General features: G+C 33.9%; 2 protein-coding genes and 3 pseudogenes across 3 annotated transcripts; 1 reads left to right on the top strand and 4 right to left on the bottom strand.

Annotated features, from left to right (window-relative positions):
• Positions 1–43: 43 nt before the first annotated feature.
• LOC111315382 (protein LYK5-like) lies at positions 44–2,456 on the bottom strand. The gene has a single exon (XM_022917060.2). The coding sequence runs from the start codon at positions 2,190–2,192 to the stop codon at positions 333–335; it is 1,860 nt and encodes a 619-aa protein (XP_022772795.2). The 5' UTR covers positions 2,193–2,456; the 3' UTR covers positions 44–332.
• An 894-nt stretch (positions 2,457–3,350) lies between these two features.
• Positions 3,351–4,689, bottom strand: LOC111314819 (putative calcium-binding protein CML41 pseudogene; annotated as a pseudogene).
• A 7,285-nt stretch (positions 4,690–11,974) lies between these two features.
• LOC111314818 (putative galacturonosyltransferase-like 1 pseudogene) lies at positions 11,975–13,670 on the bottom strand (annotated as a pseudogene).
• A 3,582-nt stretch (positions 13,671–17,252) lies between these two features.
• Positions 17,253–18,676, bottom strand: LOC111315381 (uncharacterized). The gene is made up of 2 exons (XM_022917059.2): positions 18,531–18,676; positions 17,253–18,166 (listed from the first exon to the last, which is right to left on the bottom strand). Exon 2 carries the CDS (start codon positions 18,138–18,140, stop codon positions 17,403–17,405), a length of 738 nt encoding a protein of 245 aa, XP_022772794.1. The 5' UTR covers positions 18,141–18,166; positions 18,531–18,676; the 3' UTR covers positions 17,253–17,402.
• Positions 18,677–21,651: 2,975 nt separating this feature from the next.
• On the top strand, positions 21,652–22,858 carry LOC111314817 (fatty acid elongase 3-like pseudogene; annotated as a pseudogene). The gene has a single exon (XR_016330737.1). The product of XR_016330737.1 is annotated as a fatty acid elongase 3-like pseudogene (transcript).
• Positions 22,859–22,948: the final 90 nt, after the last annotated feature.

The following is a 22,948-nucleotide window of genomic DNA, read 5'->3' as shown; positions in this document are numbered from 1 at the left end:
AGTTTATTGTAGACAGTAAATATTCGGTTTATGAAATATAATAAAGTAGGAATGAGAGACTATTCTATTCTATTCCATGAGAATAACATAGAGTGTGAATGGGAGTAAATATATGAAAACTTAATACGCAGAAGATGGTAAAAAGCTGGTTAATTTGTTACTAGACAGTAACCTGGTGATAACATGATCAAGATGGCATTTGTTTATTCCTTGTTTCCAAGAAATTTCTCTAGTTAGTTCCCACTCCACTATTAGCTTGAGTTCTAAAATGAATGGGAATCTGCAGTACACCATTTTAGGATATCCTGAATAGAGTACACTTACAATGGCACCTATTTTAATACGTCTGCTCGAATTTTGGACAGAACTGACACTACTTCCTCCATGCTTGGTCTTTTTGTTGGCTCTTCCATCAAGCAGGCTACACTTAATTGAACCATTCGCAGGGCAAATTCTGCCCGATTATCACATTTTAGCCCAGTATCAATAAGTGAATCGAGCTCGACTTCTGCATTCTCTTTTTCCATAACGGAAACAACGGTTTCTGTTAGCAGTATTTCTGTTCTATCTTGTGTAATGATGGCCTCTTTTCCAGTGATCAGTTCCAATAGCACAACTCCAAAAGCATAGACATCAATCTTGGAAGTAACCTGCCCTGTCTTTATATACTCAGGTGCCATATAACCTCTAGTCCCTACAACACGATTTGTCAAAGCAACGCTGCTAGTTTCGTTCACCACTGCTCTTGCGAGGCTGAAGTTTGCAATTTTGGCCCTTAGACAATTGTTTAGCAGAACGTTGCTGCTTTTGATATCCCCATGTACGTAGGCAGGTTTGGTAAAACTGTGAAGATAGTGAAGTCCATTGGCAACATCCAAAGCAATCTGAATCCTCCTCGTCCAGCATCCAATCTCATCAGGATTTTGATTGCGAATCCAATCCCTTAGAGACCTTTTTGTCATATACTCAAAAACAAGATAGAAACAGCCATCATTTTCGCAGACGCCTTGAAGCTTTATCAAATTGAAATGATTGATATTCTTCAGCAATTGTACCTCCCTGGATACATCTACTCTCATTCTTTTAACAGCAAGGATCTTCCCACCGAAACCACCACGATAAACAGAACCGTTTATTCTATTCTTGGAACTGAAATTTTGTGTAGCTTTCTTTATATCCTCAAATGTAAACAGTCTTAAACCTTGGTCAAAGCTTGCAATTTCAACACGGAGGTCTTCTGGCAATACATAATTCTTCTTTCTTTCATGGCCACTCTGAAGAACTCCATCGTTTCTCTTATTTAACATAAAAACAGTGAACAGGATGATGATAAGAACAAGCAAAGAGCAAGCTGCTGCAATTCCAACTCCCTCATGCAATTTCCTCTTTGATCTATTGCTTTTGGGATATTTTTCACATGGAGGTGAATCAAGTTGTTGGTCCTTGTGAATTATGGTTTGTGAACTTGAAGGTACTGTTGGCAAAGGAATTAGGATTGTTGTGGAAGGGAATATAGTTTGTTTCTCTTCCAAACCATTTGCATCATTAATGCTCTTCCTGCTTACATTGAATCTATCACTGATCTCTGGTATATTATCCCCCAAGCTAATAGAGTAAGTCAGTAGATACTTCGTTCCACTCTTAGTTTGATAACTCGTTGGACAAGCACAACGAAGTGGAACTTTCAATTCAATTCCAGGAACCAATTTGTATTCACTATATGGATTTGCTCGTTTAAGGGAACTACATGTGGATAATCCCTGGTACGCCTCGGTTCCTATAGTATAATATGTGCCGTGGATGCTTGAGGTGCGAAACGTGGTGTTTGCCTGACAATACTGACCCAAACAAGAACAATTTACAGGAATGATTACCTCTTCACCAGTTGGGAACTTTGCATGCTCAGTTACATTATTGATTCTGGCAAGCTCTGCCTGGTTCGAAGATGTGAGAGCTGAAATGCTGGGAACTGCATTAAAAGGAGGTTGAGACTTGTAGATAAGAAAGGCCTGGCAATATCGATCTTGGCCATTGCAAATGTAAAGAAATGCTGAAGAAGGACCTGATTCATCATCGTTATCGCAATCCAAAGCTGAGTTTCCTGAGTAGTTTTGTTGAGCGTTTGTGACTGAAGTGAAAACATTAACTAGTAAGAGGAAGCAGAGAAGGAACTGATTCATGGTGAAAGTCATACAGAAGAAATGATTTGCGGATTAGAGAAGGAATTTGATGAATGCTAGCTCCAGCCTGGTGGGATTAAAGTTATAATAAACGCGTTTAAGGATTATAAAAATACAGATAAATTAAAATTTGTTGACTCAAATAGCAACTCCCTAGGCTGGCTACAAAAATTTTCGATTCCTCCGTGTAATTTCCTCTTAGCTGCTTCATTAGTTTAATAATCCTACTTGCAAAAGTACAAGAACGACTCCAGATTTTACCTGATTTTTATGTCCAACAACAAACCATTACTTACTTTTTCAAAGGAAATTCTTAAAATTAGATCTAGCAATTTGTTTATTCATGATAGTATATGTCATGTTAACACATGTAAAATACGAAAATTATAATGTTACAATTCGTGTTTACATGCCAGACACTATATGATTTTTTATTTTTTTAATTAATTTTGTATCATATCAATGTATCTTCTTTAAAATTACCGACTCTACTTAATACCCCACTTCAATTAGTTTAGTCGCAAAGTTTATATAAAATATACTGGCCCGTGATACAAGCTTGTCTGCAGTATTCCCCGATGATAAAATGTGAGTGCATCCATGGTCCTTCAAGTGCCTGAATCCAGACAGGGTGTGGACTCAGACATAGGGTTAGAACTTAGAATAAATCAACTTATAATAAACTATTCAATGATTGAAAATTTTGTTTCATGTATTTCTTTTCTCTGTATTTTTCTTCAGCATCATTGAAGCTCACAAAGACCGTTGCCTTTGCTAGCTGATTTCTGAGGTTGGGGCCCTTCTGGTCGTGGAAATGACGGAAGATAATTAAGACCTGGTTAGTCTTGACCCCAGTGAGAATTAGTCAAGTCTCTAGTTTAGAACAGAACCAAATAGTAAAAAAACCAATTTCGTCAACAAGTTTAGCCTTATGAGCTGAACAACAAACATTTTTTTTTTGGTTTTTAGATTATTCACTTTTTTTATTAATTGATGTTAGATCACGTATAGTTTAGGTGATGTAACAGGATGAGAAGTGAGAAATTAAAACATATTGTTTAGAAAGAAAACGATAAGAAAATGAGACAAAAAAAAAAAAGAATGTACTATGAATAATTTGATTTAAAACTACATTTCATTTTAATTGATTGAATTTGGCATACAGATAGAGAATGAGAGGTAATGCTACAAGTTACAAAAAATCATTGTATGGATTTGCCATTTTAACCACAAAAATTTTGACAAAAAATTTCCTCATTTTTTCAAATTTCATTTGGTTTATTCATAGAAATATCTTTAAAAAATTGAGGATACCGTGACCCTTTTTGTAAAAAAAAAAAAGTGATATTATTCTCTTGCCAAGTATTGAAATTTGAAAGGATAAAGTAAGTGTACATATATATATTTAATTACGGAGCCCCTGGCTCCCTGGGAAATTAGACTTTGCTTAGGCTGCTATTTTCTATGGCTCACCTCTCATCATTTGTTGAAATTCATGGAAGTCAAGCACTCCATTGCCATCGAGATCAAACACCTGAATCATGGCAACGCACTCTTCATACGATTTCACATCACCTAGACGATTAAGCATCTGCTGTAATCCCACTGGCGTGATGCACCCACAACCTTTGTCAACTTCGTACATCTCGAACGCTCTTTTAACATCATCATCACCCTCGTTATCTCCTTCCATCAACTTGACAAAGTCCTTGAATTCCAACATTTTGTCCCCATTGTTGTCAAAATCTTTGATAACCCTTTGAGCTTCCTCTCTTGATATGTTGTCGCCAACGGACGCGAAATAAGCACTGAGTTCTTCACTTGAAATCTTACCATCCCCATTACTATCAAACCTTCGAAAGACTTCTTGAAGCTCTTTTTCTTTAGTGCTATTAAGTTGTGTTGGTGCAGGGACAGTTGGTGATGGCGGCAAGGAGCTTGATGATTTGGATTTTGAACGAAGACGAGGATGGCTTAACCTTAAACCCTTGTTGGAGAACCATTTGGTAGGCTTTGAAATACTAGCCATCTCCATGAAAACTGAGAACCATTTGGTAGGTTTTGAAATACTAGCCATCTCCATGAAAACTACCATGTTCAGGAGGGTAACTTGAGCAATGGTTTATACTCTCATGTATATATATAGAGCAGCAAAAAGAATAGTGTGGTCAGAATTTACCCTAGGAATTTCACATTGCTATGCAATCTGTTAACAAAGGGGAACATCGCAGGAGTTGCGTGCTTGGGGGATTAGAGATGTCTGAAGTTGCTATGTAGCTTCTTGGATTCTAGGATGGGACCGAAAATATTTGACTTTTTTACAAAATTACTTTAATTTCTTTTGGAAAGTGGGAACTTTTCCTTCCTTTTGAGCCTATAAATATAATGGTGAATATAGACCAATGACTTTGAACACTAACTGCAGGATTCTTGACTTTTTCCCCTTTTTCATTGTCTTTAAGCGCTTTCATTGATATCTCCTCCCCTTCAATATCTGATAACTGCTGAGCCTGAGCCTGGATATAGTATGCTATTCCTGATCATGATTAATATACATTTTCCTTTTCCTTTCTGAAATGTGACAACATGTAACTTCCAAATCGACGCTAGCTAGTACGGAAATGTAAATTTCGAAATACAAGGAAAAAGTTATCAAACATTAACCAAAGGAATTTTATGTATTTATGGACGTGGATACCCATATCTTTGAATTCAAAGAAAAAAAACTAATTTCGACCATATGTCAATGTAATAGTAGATAAGAAGAATCAGAACAAGAACTCGTTTCAAAATGGCTTTTCATTTTTACCCTAAACCCTCTGGAGTCTGGACTCGTTAGAAACGTATTCATTTACCTATTGTCACCATTAGGAAAAAAGACTTCAAATCGACCTTCAACTTCAAGAAAATGACGTGATCACAGATTCACAATTGCTGAAAGGAAAATAAAGAAATATGTGGGAAAAACTTTCATCCTCAACAGCACAAGAGCTTGGAGGGTTTGCAGATGTGTGCGATGGAGTATTTCAAATGACTGCCAGAAAAATGAGCCGTTAAAAGTTCATTCACTAGTCTTTGGCAAATCCTTTTCCAGCACCAGGATTCGAAACCTGTTAGAACAAGGAACAGACATTGAAAAGAGCCGAGCAACCATGAAAATTCATGTGAGTTCATGTGACAGAGACAGAACATAAGCAATCAAAGTAAAGCAGTGAAGTAGAATTGGTTAGATGTCCTTAAATCATGTCTGCTAACAGCAATGGAACAGCCAAGAAATATTTTCCCCACACTGATTTCTACAAGTCACTGTTTTTAACAACAGTTCAATTTTTTATTTTTTATTTAAAATTGTTGTTGTTCTTGTCTGTATTCTGTTTTAATCCATTACTTCCTGTCCCTGCATTTGCTTTATTTGAAGCGACTTGTTCTTGTTGAAAAAAAAAAAAAAGGAAAAGACAACAAAAAGACATAATCAACACACTTCCATGGTACTTAAAAAGAACCCAATTTAGACAGGGCCATCTATTGGCCATAAACCTTCAAAATTGGACCGATAAAAATCCAGTTAATAAACGGATAACCGAACCCCAAGAGCCCATTTTATTTCCTGTCAAACAGCCCAACTGAAACAATCAAATTAAAGCTTTCAATCTTCTCCCTTCGAAATAAAGAAGCATAGAGAGTGGGATGTGTGTGGGTGACTGGAATTGAACCAAGTGTTGTAACTTATAATACCGTTCTCAAGGGTTTATGTCGTGCAGCTGACTTTAATGAAGCTTTACACCTTTGGCATATGATGCTCAGAAAGGGGCCGATCCCCGATGAGGTTGGTTGTTGTACCATGCTTAGGGTGCTTTTCAAGATGGAGATGTTGAAATTGCTTTAGGATTTTGGAAAAGTAATTTAACAAGTGGATTTTCTAAGAATAGGATTTTTTTTAATACAATGATTAATGGATTGTGTAAGCTTGGGAAAATAGATGAAGCGAGAGAGATATTGGGCAAAATGAAGGAACTAGGGTGCTTACCAGATGGAATAGCATATAGAATCTTGAGTGATGGGTGTTGTAAGAAAAAAGCTTTTAACTTGATTACTTGAAGATAAGATGAAAAATGTCACGCCCCGAGATCAAGATACAACACGGTCGTATTACTTTGAAGAAAACTCCAAAGTAATATGAAATATTCTTTTTTAATCATTCTAAAATTCTTCAATAAAATAATTTACCAAGTAAAATTCATATCTTTAATCCAACTGATAATACATCTTTATATGTGCAAATACAAACCATATAAAATACAAAACTATCTCTTAGGATCTCATTGGTCAACATTTTCTCTGACAACTAAGTAATCTTTTCCATTTCATCTTCTAGCTTCACACAAGACTGATACCACTTTTGTCACACCCCGAGATCAAGACGTAACACGGTCGTATTACCTTGAAGAAAATCTCGAAGTAATACGAAGCCTTCTTTCTTAATCATTCTAAAATTCTTCAATAAAATAATCTACCAAGTAAAATTCATATATTTAATCAAACTGATAATACATCATTATATATGCAAATACAAACCATATAAAATACAAAACTATCTCTTAAGATCTCATTGGTCAATATTTTCTCCGACGACTAAGTAATCTTTTTCATTTCATCTTCTAACTTCACACAAGACTAACCAAACTTATCATTTAGTCATCTGTAAAGAAAAAGTAAAAAAAGAATGAGCAAACCACAGGTCAATAAGTATAGGCTCGCACATCTTATCAGATCAAGCATCGTTTTCTTACACATCATATAGATCATTCAAAACATTCATCAAATTATAATATCAAAATATTTCAAGATCATCGTTTTGTCAAATATTTCATAAATTCATAAATCAACGTCAAAATATGTCACTTCATAAATCATTGTAAAATACGCTATTATTCAAATATCATAATCAAATTAAATCATGGATCAATTATTAAAATCATCATAAATCATCATTATCATTCATTTATCGTTAGCTACAGTCATTGCTATAATCCGTGACATTGGTCATATCGACAATTTTATTATCATGATCATTACTAACTATTATAACCCGTTAGCCAGGGCTTCCGCTAACTATTATTACTCGTTAGCCAGAGTCGTAGAACTAGTTCTGGTGTCAATGATCCCACTTCTCAGAGATGTAAAAAAAACGTAGCCATCACAAAATCATTCTTTAATCATAAATCATTTTCTCATTTCATTCATAAGCATGATCCATCATTTATATAGAGAAACACAAAATAATCATATGCTTGATCATATTTTCATACATCGAAAATAAAGAAATAAAACATTCTTTCATTTAGAAATATACCTATATACATAGATTAAAAAATAAGTAAAGTGTGTGAGATTCTACTTACCTCCATTCGATTTCACTACTTAATTTTTCTCCCAAAATAATTAATGACCTATCCAAGATCATTTCAATAGATCAGAATTTAATCAACCCTTTTTGAGATCATTTATGCAAAAATCAACTAAGTTACACAAAGGGTTAACTTAACTAATTAATACTAGCAGCCTGACCTTTTTTCATTAAAATAGTCATATCTTAATATATCAAAATTGGAATTATGATCTCTTTAATGCGTTAGAAACTAAACTCGATAAGCTTTCTAACCATATATGACAAACCTCGTAATTCCTTGTAAATTAATTATAACAATTTTTGAAATCTACGTCATATACTGCTGCCAAACAGACTGTATACTTTCTAATAAAAATTATATATTTATTCACAGGAAACTCCAAATTCAATTCCGCTTATTTCATTGGAAAGTAGACTCACTAAGCTTTCCAAACATATATGGCTTAATCTGTAAATCCTTATATACAAATTAAGAAGAATTTCGCAATTCAACTTTGATGTTGTTGTCTTACAGCCTGCATATCCTTAAGTTAAAATTAGACAACTCTTCATAGAAAACTCGGATTTGACTTTCGTTTGTTTTGTTAGAAACTAAATTCAACATGCTTTCCAATGATATATAATAATCACAACAATAATCTATCCATTAATACAAAATTCTATTTTAATTCATTAGTACAGATCACAACATCTCATCCAAAAATAGAATTTCTCCTTCAATATTTAAAAACTCAAATCCTTACTTTTAGCCTTCAAACTTCATTCAATAATCATCAATAAATCTTAAGAACATGAAATAAACAAAGCCCAGTAATTTACCCAAATAGATCATCAAGATTAATGAAGGATTTCATGATTTTTCTTGGTTTTTCTCTCAAAACTTCAACTCCAAATAATAGTAATCAACTTGATATTTCTTTTCAAATAAAAAGAAGACATGTACTCACCTTTAAGGATTAACTTGATTGTAGCCTCTGATTGTGAATCTTCAACTTAATTTTTCATATTCTCTAACCCTAAAGAAGATGAGGAAGAATAACTCTATTTCTTTTCTGTTTCACGATAATTAGATTTTCTTTCATCTAATACTTCAAATTTTTTTTTATTAAATAATATCTTAATAAACTGATAAACTTTAATATTAGTCTAATTTAATTATTATTTGAGCTGGGATATTACAAAAAACGAAGCAATTTTTCCTACAATTGAAATGTATAACTCTCTTATTAGCGGAGTTTTCAAGTCTAGAAAACTGTGTAAAGCAGGGGATCTTCTTACAGAAATGTGTACCAGAGGTCTGAAGACAACAAATATACATGAAATGCTTTAGAACTTCCTGTACATCTTCTCTCATAATGGCAATCAGACGCAACGGATGTTTATTTCCAACATGCTCTACAGAGCAAAGCTGAAAACATATATATAAACCCATGTTTTACATATGGGTTTAAACTGCCTTTCATGGTCTTCGACTGGTAGCTTAGAATGATGTTTCATGATCGTTAATCCAGAACCAAGCTAGATATCTTTCAAAACTAGACCCTTCACCCTAGAACATGGTACGATGGTAAATTTTTGTGCATGTATCAGCCTAGGAACTGCCTTTGCAAATCCTGTAGTTGTTGAAATAAAAATTTAGGAAAGTTGTGGACAAAGCTAAAAGTTGATGTTCAAACTTACAGATTCAGTGAACTGTACATGCATGATGTTTGTGACGAAACCTCCTATTTTTCATTTTGATCTAATTATGGGGAAAGGTTATAACAACTGCTCGTTTCATGTATTTCTGCCCATGTAGCGGCAAATCATTGAGGAGAAAATTTTCGGTGACCTCATTTTTAACTAATTAATACGATCTATATCTTAATATTTGTACTCAGGGTTGGATTTTATTCCCCAAGATTATTGTAATTGAATATGCAATATCAGTGACCGCTGGTCTCAGAGATTCCATAGTAGTGGCTGTTGTCATTGACAACTTCAAAATCATTATCCTTGTCACTGTGACTATCAGTACTGTAAAAGCAAAAATAATTGATTGATTTAAGACCTCCAATCTTTGGTTCGCATTGTTTCGCTAATAGTGCGAACCAAATACCATATCTGCCATAACTTGTGAGAGAATCTCCCACGAATTTGGATTTTCTATCCTTCTTTCCACTCAATCTGACTCATATTACGAGTGGTGGGATCCCTGGTGGCTGAGCTTAGCAACTCGACAGGGAAGTATCGTTTTCTTCCACGCTCAGTCACTGTTTTCCTTTCTATCGATCTGATGATGAAATTCCAACTGCAATGGTCCTGTATGTAGAAAATATAGGAGACTTCTCTAAAAACTAGCAACAAATTCAGGTTCTATAAATTACGTAGAATAACTTTCTCAAATTTGGAGGAAGAGACGGTTGTGTCGGTCTTCTTATGTTCACAATCCCTCGGAAAAGTTGAGAAGCAAACCCTACGAAGTCGAAGGTTGACTTGTCTGAAGTCAAGCAGGGAAATTCAGCTAGTTGTATGTGGATGAAAGAGCAGCATCGATCACCTTGATTTTACAAATGCTGTAGTTTCTGTCAGCCTGGAACTCTAATATATAGACTAATACACTGGCAAAATTTTTTATATACCAAAGGATGTAGAAATTTATTACATATTATTTTTTGAAAATAATTACACGAATTGAATTAAGATCTTGTTTTTTTTCACATACAAAATCAAAATTTATGATTGCAATGCAGAAAGGAATGGTTCATCTAACAGGGTTAGAATTATAATTTGCTTGTACAAAGGGCAGGTAGAATGAAAAGTGAACAACATCTTCTAGGATTATGAAGTTGCTTAGGATTTGGGGAAAACATCACGTGAAAAAAAGATAATCAATTGCTAAATTAAGTAAATAGGGTTCCAAGTTTTTTGTTTGTAATTTATGCAGAAATCATAAAAGAGGAGAGTACCGCTGCTTTTTAGAGAAATGGATATTCAGGTTACATCACCATAATTGATGTTTAGCAATCAAAGTCATTTCACCTTGTACTGCTACTACTTTAAGTGGCCCTTCATTTATTTTGATAAAGATTGATTAAATTTCCATTTAGCCAATTCATGGAAATTAATTAAGCTTCAGGTTTTTGGTTTAGAAGATAAAATAATGAAATAAAAATCCACCTAAAATTTTAATTTAAATTTTTAAGTACTATTGTAAATGTATATTTTGTAATACGATTAAAAATCTATTAAATTTTATGGAAAAAATTATGAATTAAATAAAAAGGACAAAGACTTGCTGTATAATTACTCAGAAACGCGTTTCAATCAACGAAATTGAGTCAAATTTGTGCAACACTTACCAAATTAATTTGGAGAAAAATTGGATAAGTTGACTTACATATTAGAAAGTAGGACCCACACGCTCGGACTTTGTTCCCGATCACAGCCGTACACTTTTCATACCTTATAAAAAGTATGCCACGCGGCATTCAATGAAGGCCCTGACACGATGTATTAACGTTCTCCTGACTCTTTCAGAATAACAATCTGCCGACACTTTTTTTAAAAAATAATTTTATTAATTAAATTTAATAATTTATATATTTATATTAAATATATATAAAATATAAAAATTATCATATTAAAATTTATATTAATATATCAAACAGAAAAATATAATTTTTTTTCTTATCAAAATTTTTGTTAAAATTTAATATTGTAATTATATTGCATTTAAAATTATAGATCTTAATACCTCTATTAATATGTCAACGCTACCCTTTATTCGGTTGAAAAGTCCCATCAGCTGGCAAATGATCTGTCCAGCCATTTCCGCTTAAAAGACAAAAATTCTACCCATTAAAATACCAAAAATAAAAAAACAATATAATGTTGTTCAAAAAAAAAAAAAAAAGCCATAATGATCCAAAGAAGCGAGGGTTTGCTTCTTCAATCATCTTCATCCTCAAGCATTCAATATTTAACCATATATTTTCCAACCAGTTCCATTATTGTTTCCAGTGTATAACACACATGGTTATCATCATTACTCTAGCATGGAAAACTCTTTCCAGAAAATGATAATAATAACTTATTACTACATGCATTAAAATATTAATTTAATTTTTATATATGTGATGAGTATAGAATCTTATGTACTATGCTTTGCTTTGTAAGGAGGAAAATTGAAAACTTAAATGAGATCCATGAAAATTGATTATTTACAAGGCAGATATATTTTTATTGAACAAAAAGGAAACAGCTCTTTGTCTATACAGATTTTGATTACAGTTATCATACATCCGAGATGAAAACATGAACCCATTACTGTAGTTTCCGTCTGGATTTTCTTCTCCTTATTGTTGTTACAACAAATTTCTTCTTTGATGTTGCCAAAAGGAAAGAACAAAATAAATGCACTATATAATATATATGATACCTGTTTTAGTACTATGATCTACAAGAAACAACCATAGCAGCCGCTTCCTCCAGCTCCATAATCTGATCTTCAGCTTAAAAGTTTACAGCTCCACCATTTCTTGATGATTCTGTCACTTTCTCAGCAGACAAACACTTGCCGGAAAGATGGTAACCAATGCAATCCAGTAGCAAATTAACAAGCATTTCCTATTTCTAATTTTTTTTTCCCGTCAAGAATCCAATGCAAATGGAGTTTGCAGGAGATCATAAGGTGCCCACAAAGCGTCCAAAGGGCATGGCCTATTAGCATCAAGCCTCGCCCAAGGCTTCCCTTTTCCACTCCAATGTAAAAGACTAACCGGACCAGGATGCAAATCCCTGCACAAACCTCTAAAATTATCTCCCCCGAGGCCATGCTGATTCCACCTATGATCAACAGGCACTATGTTTCCAGCGAAAACTAATAGAAATGGTGGCAAAGAACCTAACTCGTAAATTCTCATTCTTTTTTGAAGCTCCATCCATTCTTCAATCTTTGTCGTGAAGTCTCCGTCTCTCCATCGATCAAGGTCGGTTACCATTACTCCGGTGTTAAAGTAACAAGCTTTACGGTTCGCAAAAGTTAAGGATAAAGACGGGTTTGACCAAAACGTCAGAGTAAAATAGGACGTGAAGTTTGCATTGCAATATTCTGGTGCAGCCAAGACTGAGTTGTCTCCGAGTGGAGTTGCGGCAAGTTTAGCTATGTCGTCGACGAGAACCAGGTCCGAGTCAAGGTACACAACTCGGCTGACGCATAAAGGAAGGAGATTGGCTAAGTAGCTTCGAGCGTAGTTCAAAGGGCAGTCTAAAGCTGAGCGGATTGAGGTTGAAATGAGGCGTGAAACAAAGGAGTCATCAAAAGGGTAGACTTGGAAGTTCAGGTAAGGGAAGGATGAAGTGATGGTGGCGCGTAAAAGGGATGCGTTGGCGGTGGCGGAGGCCACGAAATGTAAGGCAATGTTCTGGGGACAAGAGGAGTGTTGAAGTACTGAAAGAACAGCCGCCATGGAGCCCCGGATATAAGCTGTGTCAAGGGTCATCGCCACATGAACAGCTTGATCCGAGCATAAAATGGAGGCTTCACCATCTGATTCATCTTCATCAATTATGATAGGGCAATCCGGAGAGTTATAGAATTGTGGGGCTTCCTTGAATTGATGGGCAATTGGTGTAGCGGCGATGGCATTGGCAGCTAAGGCAAAGACAGTGAAGAGTAAGAGATGGAGAAAATGAAAGAGTAGTGATTTAGGCATTGTCTGTAGGTGAAAGAAAGATTTTGTTGACAGGGGAAGGTAAAGGGTGTTGGCCTGTAAGGTTTTATTTAAAAAGAGGGGAGAGAGTTAGCTAGAAATGGTGGCTAAGGCTGGCTGGCATAGTGAGGAAGGAGATTTCAAGGGGGGCTTACTCATGAATTTTCTTTTGGGTTGAAACATATTGGTTGTTGATTCTCATTGATTGATTCTAGATAGTTTTGTATGCTTGTCTTGTTTTATATATAAATATATGTATATTTCAAAAGGGTCCACACCATGGTCCTACATCATTTTCCCTCAATTCTCAAACTAATGGTGTTTTCCATTTCACTCAATTAGGGAAGGCTTGTATTTTCGTAAAGAATAGAGTTGCTCTCCAAGGGTAAAACTTGGGTTCAAGTAAATGAAATGAGAGATTTTAAGTTCTAATAAAAAGAGTAGCATTGTTGCTCTCCAGACTCCAATGGTAAATTTTGGGTTCAAGTAAATGCATCATTTTTTGGGACATAGTTTATTTCTATCATTATTAATAAGCTTAGATTTCTATAATTATTGTCAATTATGATTTTAGGTGATCTTGTTTGCTTAATGGCAGGAGGTCACCGTATCATCATCATTCATTTTCTTTTTATCATTCTTAAATTTTAGCAATAACTCCAAATCAAGAATACGAAGTCGGTTTTTTCTCTGGTTTTAATTAAAACACCTTGAACATATATTTTGATTGAAGTTTAAGAAAGAGAAAAAAAAAAAAAGCATCTTTGCCACATACATTGAAAGGGAGAATCAAAACGAGGGGGTGCTTTCTTTTAAGCTCTCTGCCTTTCTCTCGAGTGACCATACGAGAAAAAAGAAATTTTAAAAAAAAATGAAAAAGACTTTATTCAATTAACATGGTTGTTGATGCTTACTCGTCGTAAGAAATTAACTCCTTGGATATGTTGGACAATCGTAGTCCTAGACAAGTATTGTTGAGCATCCAGCAAAACCATCATGCTTTGTGACCAAGTATGCTCTCTTCTCATGTACTTGCTACCTTCCGTAAAAAAATTATATATGAAATCTGCTTTCTGTCACATTTTGAATGCTTTGGGAAATATTCTCTTTGCCTAAATTTATCATTGATTGATTTATTAGTTACTAGTTGAAAACAGAAATGGGTGAAACCAAAACCTATCAACAAGAGAATCTGCCCTGTCCGAAACTACCTGGAATGAACTATAGAAGAGACTTGTTTGTTTGCTGTGGCAAATTTAAACCCCCACAAGTGAATGAAGTTTTAATCTTACAGTAATCTTTTTATTAATCAGAATTTTGGTTGATCCGTGTTGTCTAGAAAGATTTGAAGAGAGGATATACAGGACCCACCATTCAAAACAAAGTTACTAAATGGATCTACTTTTTGACTTTAAAAGCTATATCCGATTTCATGATTCATGCACTAACGGAAAAGCAATGAAAATTTTATTGTTAGATTTGTCTGAACTTTTTGGTGATTTACAACTTGATTGCTGGATGGGTAAGTTTCTGTCGTCACCAACTTTTTGCATGAATGTATAATTTAACAGAGGAATGGAAGTGGTCGAGTTGGGGTAATGGTAACTCCCCCATCCTAGCCATCATTACTAAACATTATCGACCCATCCCTGTGACTTACTCCAGTAAGAGGGATGCATGTAACAAACAGGGTAAGGCAAAGATCCTTGGGAGGTACAATGTCAACAACCAACTTCCAAGACACTAATGCCAATTATGAGATTGTTATGGAGAAAAACACAAAACAAAGACTAGAAGATGTAAAGAGAGCTCTAGTCTTTTCAACGTAAGCTTTGTTAACACTGCTGGCAACAGATACCACGGTCACCGACAATGCCCAACCAGAGTGGTCATAACAGTCGGCTTAAATGAGATGCACATGCTTAAATCCTTTTGTCCATTTTGCATCAAGTCATCCCAAAGTAAATGTTAAGAACATGGTCGTCGGTGCTTCAGTTCAGTACAAGAACCGTATGAATTGGGTCAAGCTCGTTGAAGAAATGAAAATTTTAGAGTTGAAATTTTGGGTATTCCTCGTTTTAATTTAATCAAACCCCTTGTTCTGTAAGATCAAACAATTTGACAAAAATGAAATGGCATCGATCGATCATAGAAGAGCACACAGATTTTCATGCACTTACAAAGAAGCTTCTTCAATTTCCCTTTTTTTGTTTTTTCTTGATCATGAATTTGAAACATTGAACTTTCCAGCCCTCCAAAATTGTCTCGGAAGGTGAGGTCATTTTTTCCTTTGGACCATTGGAAATTATTTTTTATTTCAAACCTTGATATTTTTGGTATTCTACTAAATATGCCATATCTCGAAATCCTAGGCCACAGCTTATCCATTTGAGCCCCAACTGGCAAAAAAGTGTTCGACATTATGTCACATGGCAGAACCATTACATTTTGATTTAAAGCAAGTGATGGTCACTTACACTGGAGAGACTGAAACACACCCAGAGACCGGCCTGATCCTATGGACAGCTTGTAATGTTTGCTGAGACCAACATAAGTCTATTTAGAAACACAGGTCTATTCAAAATCAAAAAACAAAAATCTTGACTCCATCAAATGCAATTACATGCTTTTGCATTTGAGCTATGTTCATCTCATATTGCAGCTGAAATTGGCCAAACAAAAACACAACCCAAGTGCTAAGAGCATTTAAGAAACATAACATCAAACAATATTACCTATTCTTATTGAAAAGTGATTGACCCCACATCTGCGCCATTGTTTTTAGCATCATCTACATAGCAGCCGTCGAGCTTCCACGAAATTTCGCAAATTAACCGCGCCAATTCCTAGCGTTTGACGAAATTATTAGTAGAAGGAAAATGGAATTACCTGATATGAGGCGAAAACTTTCAAATCAGCACGTTCACCAGGCCCCAGACACTGGGCCGGGCAACCCATGTGCTTAAAGCTTACTCCTACAATCTAAGGGACCATAATCAACAAAAAAATCTGGTAACTGGTGGATCAGATCACCCAAGGAGGCTGATCAAATGGAGCCTTTTTAGGACCACATATCATAAAGGAAACACGTAAGCCCACAAGTATCATGGATGAAAATTAACAGTTGAAGGAGAAACAGTGTCTTTCGTGGACAACCAAAATCATGTCATTGTTATCTGAAAGTAGTTTAGGGATAAAACCAACACTAGACTCCACCATCATTTTGATTTCTAGTGCCAAGCAAAATCAACTTAACCAAAAAGCTATTCCGCATGTGTGTGCACAGAACAGGAGAGCATCCACAACGAGGTGCGTGGTTCCCTTTTCGAAATAATCTTCCAAACAATGAATCAATTCTCATACTAAACAAATAGGCATAAGCGATTCCATACAAATAGGAACAAATTCATTATAAAGTAACCGACCATTGCAAATTTATAATTAAATATAAACAAATAATAAGCTGGAATCAACAATGAGAGTCACAAGCTCAATTAACCAAACAAAACATACTAACTAATGTGGTTGCAAACTCTAGTCTGTACCATGATCTATAATCACTAAAGAACAGAAACATTTAGTTTCTTACTTGCATATACAGCTAAACAAGCACATGAATGGTTCTGTCACTGAAGGAAACAGAAAGGCGTCATTTCTTATTCCTGCATAAATAAAATCCTTTGTTCATAGTCTCAAATGAGAGGGGAACGAGTAGTGGAAATGCATGTAACAAAGCTTTAACTGCAAAGAGAAGAAAGTCCATCTACACTCCCACCTGTGTGTTTGAAATGCATCATTGTGTTTTAACAGATGCAAAGTAGAAAAAAAGGCCAAATAGGTGAACTAGAGGATATTGCTGCTGCTAAAACACAATGATGCATTTCAACCATACAGGAGAAGAAATGATTCTCCTATGAATAAATATGAAAGCATGCAAGCTGCATTCACATATTAATGGCAACCATCAAATGAAAAAAAATGAATATTGAAAGTACTATATAAACAATTCCTCGATTACCAGAATAAAGAAAGAACAAGAAAATGGCACTCTTAGATTTACACAATTGACACTCACTCCTAACATAAGTTAGTAATTTAAGCTCTGATAGCAGATTTGCTCTATTGATAAATCATTGCAAAGATAACGCAAACAATGATAAATAGAAACAGCATCTTCAGATAATAGTCCTGCTGGCTTTGTGCAGTTCGATGATGATGATGGTGATGGTGATGATGAAATCCATGAGCATGACCACCATGATGAAATCCATGAGCATGACCACCGTGATATGAATTCGAAAACCCATATGGGAACCCAGCAGCCGGACCAAACATAGCCGCATCAGGAAACCCATGCACCTGAAGATTAAACAACGATGGGATAAGACCACCAAAGGCCGCAGACAGTGTGAAATTCCCAAACCTAGCAGTTGCCGTTGGTGCAAAACCTCCCAATCCTCCCGTGAATCCAAACCCATTTTGAGGAAACTGATTGGGTTCTGGCGGAGGAGCCGTTTCAGGTCTCTGTCCAGCTGGACGATTCGGAATACTAACACCTGGGACAGATTTAGATCTAGGATCACTAGATGATTTTCCCCTTCCATACAAAGGGACCAACTTTTCTTCCTCAATAAGGGCCTTACAAACAGGACATTCATGAGAACGGGAATGAAGGTTAAGCCATTTGTAAAGGCAAGGCCAGCAGAAAAGATGACCACATAAAGTCACAATGGGGTCTTGAGCTAAGTCAAAGCAGATATTGCACTCAAAATTACCAGCATCACCGTTAGAATTGTTGCTAGAGCAAGATGGGTTTTGGGGCGAATGACTCGCTGATTCCCCAAACCCACCTGCCATTTCTTATACTTCCAAAACTCAGATTCCTATAAAATCAAATTGGAACCAAAACAAACACCAAGAATAAAAACCACAATATATTCAATTTCACTGTAAAATTTTAATTCAATGTAAGAATACAAATTCATACGAACATCAAAGCCTTTAAAATTCATTTGATTTTGAGAAATTAAACAATCTCAAATTCAAACCGTCAGATCTCTTAAGAAAATCAGCATCACCAATCACAAAAATGGATAATTCATAACGATTAATCACCGCGAAACATTTGAATATCGCATCGAGATTCAACGGTGACATAATCAAATGATGATAAATGAAACAAAAGTAAATCCAAAATTAAAATAACAATAATAATAAGAGAGAGAGATAAAAATGGAAATTACTGACCTTCGGAGAGATAGATGAGATAGAAGAACCGATCGATTAGCCAATCGACCGATTCATAAAAAAAAAAAAAATGAAGATCGAAGAAAAAAAAAAACACTCGTTGAAAAAACCTTTTAATTTTTTTTTTTTTTACGCGTTTACAGCGGAGAGAACAATACTTATTCCTATGTTTTAGTGCGGAACGTTGGGTTTGGTGAAATCTTCTTCTGTTCATCCACGTGGCGAAAATCTAGTGGTTAAAGTATCTTGACTCGTTGACCGATCGCGCTGGCTCTTGCGATCGGCAACTTACGGTGTTAGAATGTGAATCCGTGTAGGGTCCACGTTGATTAAACTGCTTTCGGCCTTTCGCTTTGACTTTTTTTTATTTATTTATCTCAATAATGGAAAAAATGGCCCTACCCTTTTTTAATTTCCCGAGTCATGGGTGGAATAATCGTCCTGCCGCTCTCAATAATGGGCCCAATTTCTTTGAGGTGCAAAGCCCATTTTACTAATTAAAAATGGCTCGGGTTTTTTATTAAACACTTTTTTTTAATTTCTCAAATAAAATAAAATAAAAGTGATTAAGGCTAAATGTTTAAAAAAAATTAAATTGAAACATATTAATAAAAAAAATATTAAAAAAATGTGATTTTTTAATCACAATGTATTATTTTCTAATCAATTATGTAGTGGTGTGATATTTATTATAAAAATTTATTCTTATAAAATGTAACATTGCACGTAATAGATCCTTTAAATTTAAAGATAATTGTATATTAATATAAATATAAAAGATCTGGATTCATTGTAATTATAATACTATAAGCAAAATAAGAAAAACGTGTGAATTATGAAGTTTGATAGATAAATATATGATGAATTTGTATTTGTAGATTTTTCAAGTTAGGAAAATGTCAATAAGTGTTGTGATATTAAAAAAAAAAGAATTTTATTATGAATATATTATTTTTATTGAATTTAACAAAAATAATATATTAAATGTAAAATTTTTATTAAGAAAGTAACACATATCTTTTCTTTATGATGTGATAATAATTATTGATTCAAATGTAATATTTTATTTATTAAAAAGTTAATTTATACATGAATTGACAAATTGTGTCTATAAATTTATCTAATAATTATATATCATATTAAAAAAATAGAAATATTTGAGATAACATTGATAAAATAAATAGCATGATTCATTTTGTATATATCAAATTTCAACAAGACAATAATTACAAATTAATTACATGGGTCAATATGATTACAAATTTCAAATATTTAGTATTGTTGCAAAAAGTATTGTGAGTAATTAAATATTTTAAAAATATATGTATAAAATAATAAAATATTAAAAACATAAAGTGATATAGTGATTTTTTTTTTAATTTTAAATGCATTTTATATGGCATAAGCATTTCTTAAATAGCTTTTTAGTTTGGGTTGCAAAATCAACCTCATAAGCTTTATATTTTTAATTTTAATAATTTTAAATAAAAAAATTATAACCATTTTTTACTATTAAAACTATTACAGAAACATCATTGATAATATTAAATTAAGAAATGAAAAGAATTTAGATGAAAAATTTTGGATGAAACAATTTTAAAAAAATGGTTAAGAGCAATAATTAATATTAACTATTGATTATCCATTTTTCCACTCCTTGGATAACACGGTAGATGAGAGTTGAAAATTTTAATTGACCTTTGATTTAACCTTAATTTATATTTCAAAGGTTTTTTAGACTTTGAGCCGTACAATATTCGATCCGGAATTAAATTGAAGGCGTATGGTATGGTATCTATGCAAATTGTCAAAAAAAGTAAGCTAATAATCATCAATGGATAGCTTTAACAAAGTAATTATCATGATCAATCACTCTGGAATTTCCACGTTCAACAACAAAAAAAAAAAAAAAAACTAGGCTATGCCATGCTATACTAGAAATTTCATCACTTTTTTTTTTTTTTATAAAAGATCACTGAAATTGTCAATTTTGACCATTAGAAGGATGAGGGTTGGTAGAGTCATTTTTAAATTTAAAAGGTAAAATATTTTTTTATTTGAAATTATTAATAAATAATTAAAAATATTTTTAATTTTTAAATCAAATCGATGTATCAATCTAATATGATTTTATGAGATCATATTAGATCAATTACCTTATCAACTTACTCAATAAGTCCTCTTAAATGTTAACTTATCATTTTCAAAATAGACAATCAATATTCATATTAGCTTAATCTGATAAATCATTCTAAACTTTAAAAGCTGCTCGAGCTACTCATATCCTTTTTCCTTATAGATATAAATAAAATCATTTAGATATTATTTCATCATCTAGTTTCTTCTATCTTCTTTACATTTTTTTTTTATTATTCCCTTTTATCGATTTTTAATTTGAGTATCAAATACAAATATTGATATCACTCTCAATCTTTGTCTCCAACTGTTAATTTTTTTTTCTCTTTATTTTATGATTTTACCCCTGATGAATCAGTTCAACATCATCAATAATATTTTATCTATTACTTTAATAATTTTGTTATTTTTTGTTTTACCTTAAAATAATTTATCCATGCGCTTATTTTTAAAGAACTAAAAATAAATAAAAAATTTCCCATTTTATAATTCTAAGTTTTGTATAAAATAATTGTATTCTACTTGAAATGATATTAGTTTATAATAATTTTAGCTTTATATAATTAATTTTTACGTTATAATAAAATATAAATCAGCAACCAAATGCCCTAAAAACTCGCTTTGTCATGTCATACTTAGTATCAAAATTTATTTTAAAAAATCGTAATTTGAGATAATAAAAATATAGAGTTTTTGATTGATTATTTTTTAGATTAATTTATATATTATTAAAATTGATATTTAAAAGTTATGAGTTTAAGAATTTATAATAAAAATATAAAATTTTTGATTGATTATTTTTTAGATTAATTTATATATTATTAAAATTAATATTTAAAAATTATGAATTCGAAAGAATTTAAGTGCGTAATATTTTTTTAAAAAAGATAAAAAATTTAAGGATAAATCGCGAATTTAAAAAGTAAAAATAAAAACAGTGTAGGTGACCTCAAAGGTATAAATAGCCAGCGCCGTCCTTTCAAATTTTCTTTGTCATTTGCTACCCCACTTCTTAATCCCAATCTCTCTTTTCTTTTTCCCTTCCAATTCTCACTATTCCTTCCAAAAATAAGTATAAGCTTTAGTAATTAATTTTTTTTTTCTGGAGTTTGATGTAAAATAAAGTTGATCATGATGCAATCGGTGAAATACTGGCTATCAGAGCATCCGTCGATCGTGAACTTCCGTTGGAGCCAATCGTTTGGCTCCACGTGGTCCTTCCTCTTCTCCACCATCGCCGTCTATGTCGTCACCGCTATCACCCTCCATGTCTTCCTCTCTCTCATCCTCCCTAAACGTCGACGGGTCCCTCTAGGACCAATCCCAGCGATCCACAGCCTCTGCATCTCCTTGATCTCCGTCGTCATTTTCGTCGGTATCCTCCTCTCCGCGGCCACCGAGATTAGCTATACGCGATGGTTCTGGCGCCGCACGAAAACCATCACCACCCCATTCCAATGGTTCCTCTGCTTCCCGCTGGGAACGCGCCCTTCGGGGCGCGTGTTCTTCTGGTCCTACGTTTTTTACCTCGCCCGTTTCCTTCACCTCTTCCGAACATTCTTCACCATCCTCCGCCACCGTAAATTAACTTTCTTTCACCTCTTTAACCAATCAATTCTTCTATGCATGTCTTTTCTATGGCTTGAATTCTCTCAATCGTTTCAAGTCTTAGCCATTTTATTAGCCACTTTATTATACTCCGTGGTTTATGGGTACCGATTCTGGACGGCGATTGGGCTCCCAACCGCCTGCTTCCCTTTCGTGGTGAATTGCCAGGTGGTGCTTCTGGGGTGTAACTTGGTCTGCCATTTCGGGGTTCTTTCACTGCATTTTCTGAAAGGTGGGTGCAACGGAATGGGAGCTTGGGGTTTCAACTCTGTTCTCAATGGCGTAATTCTTGGGCTCTTCCTCAATTTCTACGTTAAAAGACATTTAAGGAAGAGAAATGCTGACGACATTAGCGGACATGGTGGTTCTTCTTCTTCTTCCGCTCGTTCCTGTAGCAGTTCGGCGTCGGAAATAAAGGGTGAATGAATTTCTTCACCAACGTCATTTTTCTTCTTTAATCTCTGTTCTATGCTTAGTTTATGGAGAAGAACAGGTAAAAATTTCTCAATCTGTAAAGTTTGTAAGTGTATAAATCAATAGATTATTCTATAAACGAATGAATAAGAATTAGGACATGTTATTTACATTTGTTTGGTTTTTTTTTTTCTTAATGAAAACATCTTTAAGTGGTTAGTTGTTACAAAACATGCCTGTCAGCAATTAATGTTGTTTTG

Source organism: Durio zibethinus, chromosome 20, assembly GCF_047325235.1.
Source record: "Durio zibethinus cultivar Kanyao isolate XHJ-2024 chromosome 20, ASM4732523v1, whole genome shotgun sequence".
NCBI classification, from domain to species: Eukaryota; Viridiplantae; Streptophyta; class Magnoliopsida; order Malvales; family Malvaceae; genus Durio; species Durio zibethinus.
This window is presented reverse-complemented; position numbering and strand designations above follow the sequence as displayed.

Coding starts and splice junctions, on each gene's coding strand:
- LOC111315382 (XM_022917060.2), bottom strand. CDS start 2,192: ATGACTTTCACCATGAATCAGTTCCTTCTCTGCTTCCTCTTACTAGTT.
- LOC111315381 (XM_022917059.2), bottom strand. CDS start 18,140: ATGGCAGGTGGGTTTGGGGAATCAGCGAGTCATTCGCCCCAAAACCCA.